We start from the raw sequence: 5,406 nt of genomic DNA, 5'->3' as shown, positions 1-5,406 counted from the left end.
AGGTGGGGAAGGCTTTGGGTGAACAGCCGAGAGAGCTGGGCGTGTGGCAACTAAAGCATCACCCCTGCGGCCCGACCGGGAGAAAGGTGTAAAAAATTAAAGGCCTGTGAAATATCAGCCAAGTGGTTTATTCGTATTGGTGAAGATACTTAAAATAGCTGTAATGCTGAAATGTTTCAGAATGTAAAAGTTGCAACGCGTGCTCATGTAGCACTTAAGCAAGTCTTGTTCTCATTTTCCTTGTAGTTCATCTGGAGCTGGACGAGAGAAGAGGAATGGATATGGGTAACCAACACCCATCTATAAAACGGTTACATGAAATACAGAAAGAAGTCAAAGAGATCGAACAGCAAGTGGCTGTCTTCAGTGGTCTGTCTACCGACCGAGATTACAAGAAATTGGAAAGGAGCCTTACTAAACAGCTTTTTGAAATAGATTCTGTAGACACCGAAGGGAAGGGGGATATTCAGCAAGCCAGAAAGCGAGCTGCCCAGGAAACCGAGAGGCTGCTGAAGGAACTGGAACAAAATGCAAACCATCCCCGCAGACTGGAAATAGAGGCTTTATTCAAGGAGGCACAGTCACTTGTGCAACGCGAGATAACACCTTTTTACAAAGGAGGAAACTGTAAAAGTGATGAATTTGAAGAAGGAATTCAGGACATTGTATTGAGGCTTACCCAGGTGAAAACTGGAGGGAAAGTTTCTCTACGCAAAGCAAGATACCGCACTCTGACAAAGGTATGTGCTGTTCAGGAGATTATAGAGAGTGGTGTAAAGCAACAGCTGTCCCTGCCACTCTCTAATGATGCACATCCTTCTGTCTCCAAAATTAACTCTGTAATGTGTGATGTGAACAAAGCCAGAGGAACCCTTATTGCGCTTCTAATGGGAGTGAGTAGTAATGATACCTGCAGGCATCTGTCCTGTGTGCTCACAGGCCTCATTGCTGATTTGGATGCTTTAGATGTCTGCGGTCACACGGAAATAAGAAATTACAGAAAGGAAGTAATAGAAGAGATCAATAAATTGCAGAAATACCTGGACTTGGATGAAGAAGCAAATTCTACTCACGCTTACGATTTGGCACAAAATCAGTCCATTCTAAAAATAGAAGAGATCCGCAAGAAGATGAAGGAAGTTAATTCTTTACTTTTAAAAACAGAGAATGCTTCTGATTTGTATCTGGGATCCAAAGCAGAATTGCAGGGATTAATTGCCCAGCTAGATGAAGTGAGTCCAGGAAAAAATCCATGTATTAGAGAGGCCAGGAGAAGAGCAGTAATTGAAGTTCAGACTCTTATAACATATATTGATTTGAAGGAAGCGCTGGAAAAAAGGGAAATGTATCCAGAGCAAACTGCTGCTGAACATCAGTCTCATAAAGCAGTTTGGACTGTTCTTGGAAACTTGTCTCAAATTCAGCAAGAGGTGATTTCATTTGATGGAAACAGAACGGATAAAAATTACATGAGACTGGAAGAACTTCTTACAAAACAACTTCTAGCCCTGGACGCTGTTGATCCGCAAGGTGACGAGCGGTGTAAGGCTGCCAGGAAGCAGGCAGTAAAGCTTGCACAGAATATTCTTTACTATCTGGACATGAAAACAGATGAATGGGAATACTGAAACAGCCATGGCCTGACACAGAAGAACATTTTTCCCTTTGGCACTTTATGAAGATCATTGGCAGCACATAATAAAGTGTTCTGTGCTTGCAGAAATAATGGAGATTGCATAAGCAGTTGACTTGGCTATATGTCTGCTATCCCACGCAGTCACCCACTTGCCATGGCAACTGTCAGTACACCATCAGCAATTCTGGTCACTGCTATAAGCAAAGAAGTGCAATTCTCTGAAGGAATAGCTTAATACTTGATCAAATAGCTTGTTCTTTTTTTTTCTTCTTCCTTGTTTTTCTTTCAGTAGCCTTGTGCAATGTTCAGTGAATGCAGGTTTTTCAAAGACACAGAAACTTCCTTGTGGTATAGTACTGGCAAAACTATTTAAGGAGACTGGACATGAAAATTAGTATTCAGGCATTAAGCTCCATCCAGCAACTTCACAGCAGTCTGGATGTACTCTTAATGTGCTGTTATGACATAAAGTACTAAGGGCAAAAAGCCTGCTGGCTTTTGGATTTACTTGATTTATTCCATCCGTCATACCATCTAGATTTCTCTGTTAACAGACCTATAATGCCAGCTGCAAATTGGCATTTACATAGGCAAAACCAATTATGTCAATTTTTGTAATACCTGAGCCCTTTGATTTGCAAAACCAGGTCTTTTGTTGGTGGAAATTCTTTCAAGTTACTGCTTTAAGGTACTGAGACTTGGAGAGGAAAATCTGTACGTTTATACCGAACAGATAAAGGGGATTTCGAGGATTCCAAGCTGCCATCCATAAACCCTTGAAAACTGCACTGAACTTTATGTAGTGGCTGCTTAGGTGTCTTTTTAAGCTCTGCTGTTGCATCTGGTTTTCACATTTGACGAAAACAGAAACAGAGTTCACTTTGAAGTGAAATGTGCATTTCGGAATTATTTTTGTAAAATTAGGTAGCCAGCTATAAAGATGTCCCTAACGATGTAAGTGTGTGCTACATGGTCAGGTGTGGCTTCAAGCATGTCTTGGAAAGACTTGTGGGAAATGTCTCTCTTTGCAACTCATTCACTTAATTGTTTTAGTAGCATCATAAATAAGCTTGCTTGTATACTGTTGTATGCACCTACCTTTTTATTTGTGGCTGCTAGTGCCAATCACATTTCTACTATAGCATGTTTTTTGACTTTTTTTGAGAGCATGGCATTAAAATGAATTAAGTGTAAAGATATATTCAATCACGGATAATTTGCACTCAGCTCTTTCAGGAGGAACTAATGAATTATTGTTCTGTAGATGATGATTTGCACCTCTTTAAGGAGTAAAAACCATTTCGGATGTTACAATAAATATTTTTAAGATCTATTTTTGACTGATGGAGAAGACAGTACTGTCTGTGAGAGACAAGTGCCTTTATGACACTGCTAACTTGCACCGTCATATGTAGATATAGGAACTGTTTACTGGCAGCTTGATACATTTGTAATCTTTGCAAACTGGATTTTTCACGTATATATCTAATTCTGCTGTAGTATATGTCAAGTTAACATAATACAATAGGTGATAGTTGCCCTATGGAGTCCTGAGAATGAGTATCAAATTTGGGAAATACGGATTCTGCTTTAAAGCATTGGTGTGGAGATGGGGGACTTTGGACAGGTCTTCTGTGCCTATTGCTACAGGAATAATATATGTGTTCCATAACACAGTATGAGATGTTGATTGAAGGCTGCATACCTTCAGAGTGTGAATAGATTTTGTTTGTGATTGTACAGGTGATTGCTTTGCAAATCTACTTGCCTAAACCGACCTAATTGAGTACAGTGCCTAAGGCACAATTTGGCAATGACAGAATGTTTGTTGGAGGATTCTTCCTGCTCCTTCAGAGACAACACCATTGGCTTTATCTCTCCTTCACTAAAAAATATTTCCCCTAACTGAAATTCCAATCTCTATTTGAATATTATGTGGCTAACACAGAATATTAGTAGTGTTATACACCTAAATTATTTTACTCATTTCAAGCTCTTTACACATTTGAATTGCAACTTGTGATTTGCACTTGAATTTTTAGGAAAGATAAGGATTTGATATTGTAATAATATTATTAATTTTTCTTTAGTATTACTGTCGGGTCTGCAGTGGTTACTTGTAGTTTGTTTAAACAATGTAGTGTCTGTGTTCTGTCGAGGATACATGTAGTTTTATAAATGTTTGAGCCTCTAATGTAAAAATGAGTAAGTATAGTTATCATATCTGTTCTATTTTAAACACGTCTTTTAGTTTTTCCGAATGAATTGTTATGCCTGCATCTCTAAGAATGCAAATATATAAGGTTAGTGTAATTTGACTAACTGAATAGAGTTCAGTAGCAAGATATTATGTGGATTAAGCTTTTTTCCTTTGTTCTGTAGTCTGATAAATTGACTATTTAAATTTTATGGTAAAATTCTCATCTGGAATGGGATTAATTCACAGTTTTTGCATGACTGAAAGTAATAAAATAAATGTGCTTAACCAAAAAAAAAAAAAAAAAAAAAACCAAACTCAAAAATCTGCTTTTATGCTGAAGAATGTAATTTCTCTGTTTTTTGTATCCAAAGATTCAGAGACACACAACTTTTCTTTCCAATACAGCAGGCTAAAATAATCAACAAAATGTAAATGGACCAAATGGCAAAAGCCTGCATTTTAGTACTATACTAAAATAGAATAACTCTTCTGTGTGCTGTGTTATGTACCTTGGAGCAAAATAATCAAGTGGATATTTGGAGGAGAGGTAATCCTGCATCGTGATTCCTATTTGTTAACTGAATTTCTTTTTAAAATATTTTTCTTTAGCTATTTCAGTGTTTATTTTTTGTTGTTTGCCACTCAGAGTGGTGCCAGTTTGGAGATGATTTTTAAGTACAGTTCCTACTTTTTTAATGTAACAGGAATCAGTGTCTGTGCTCCTAATGGTGTATCTGTCTTCAGTTATTGCTGTGTAGGAGATGACGTTTGGATACACAGATCCAAGATTAAATATTGCAGTGTTACATTCTTGATTATTAATACAAATACATTACTGCTTTTACTAGGTATTCATTTGAATGTTATGCCCTGATGCCTTTCTCTGTTTTTGAATGTGAGTTATCAGAATGTAAATTATTTTTGTCTTAGAGCAAGTGTTTTTATTAAACATACAGACATAAAGCTCTCTTTTTTTTCCCCCTCCTTCTTTAAAAGTTTGCTTTTTCACTGCTGTATTGATTAAAATAAAGTTCTTTGTGTGGATACCACTCCTACTTGCTAAATCTGGTGCCTATTGGTTTTCTCTGCAATCCTCAGCAGTAGCTTTGCACCCTCCAGGGTTCCACTTGGATGATCACTGCAGCAGTGCTTGTGGCAGCATTCAGATCTTGCCACTTTGCTGTTGAAGGATGCTGCCTGAGCAGATGAGCTGGCGAAACTGATGGCGTGAGTCTTCGTGCAAAGTCAGCGTGGATTGCAGAGCCTTTAGCAGGAGCTCAGCTAACCTGGTTTTACGCTGTGCACGAGGCAGGTTCCCTGACTGCTCTGTTGGCTCCGTGTGTTTTTTCGAGATGCAGTGAGCCACGTTACTGGCTCAGTGCTGATGGAAATTGGGAATTCTGTTTCTGCCCAGAAAGCTGCTGTCTTTGTGCAGTTTCTGCTGCTTGGCTAACTACAGTGAGCTGATTTAACCCAATAAAATGGGAGAAAACAAACAACAAAAATGGAGGAGGGGATTTAATGAGCCAAACTGGCTTTTAGAAAGGTATGTGGGCCAGAGCTACTGCAA

At 38.5% G+C, this 5,406-nt stretch overlaps 1 protein-coding gene across 1 annotated transcript; it reads left to right on the top strand.

Moving 5' to 3' along the window:
* Nucleotides 1-212: 212 nt before the first annotated feature.
* Nucleotides 213-4,900, top strand: BAG5 (BCL2 associated athanogene 5). The gene has a single exon (XM_008629783.2). It carries the CDS (start codon nt 276-278, stop codon nt 1,626-1,628), a length of 1,353 nt encoding a protein of 450 aa, XP_008628005.1. The 5' UTR covers nt 213-275; the 3' UTR covers nt 1,629-4,900.
* Nucleotides 4,901-5,406: the final 506 nt, after the last annotated feature.

This window comes from Corvus brachyrhynchos, unplaced genomic scaffold, assembly GCF_000691975.1.
Source record: "Corvus brachyrhynchos isolate BGI_N302 unplaced genomic scaffold, ASM69197v1 scaffold1, whole genome shotgun sequence".
NCBI classification, from domain to species: domain Eukaryota; kingdom Metazoa; phylum Chordata; class Aves; order Passeriformes; family Corvidae; genus Corvus; species Corvus brachyrhynchos.
The sequence above is the reverse complement of the archived record's forward strand: the minus strand, read 5'-3'. Positions and strand labels throughout refer to the sequence as shown.

Bases quoted from the DNA above. Each gene is read 5' to 3' on its own strand.
- BAG5 (XM_008629783.2), top strand. From the start codon at position 276: ATGGATATGGGTAACCAACACCCATCTATAAAACGGTTACATGAAATA.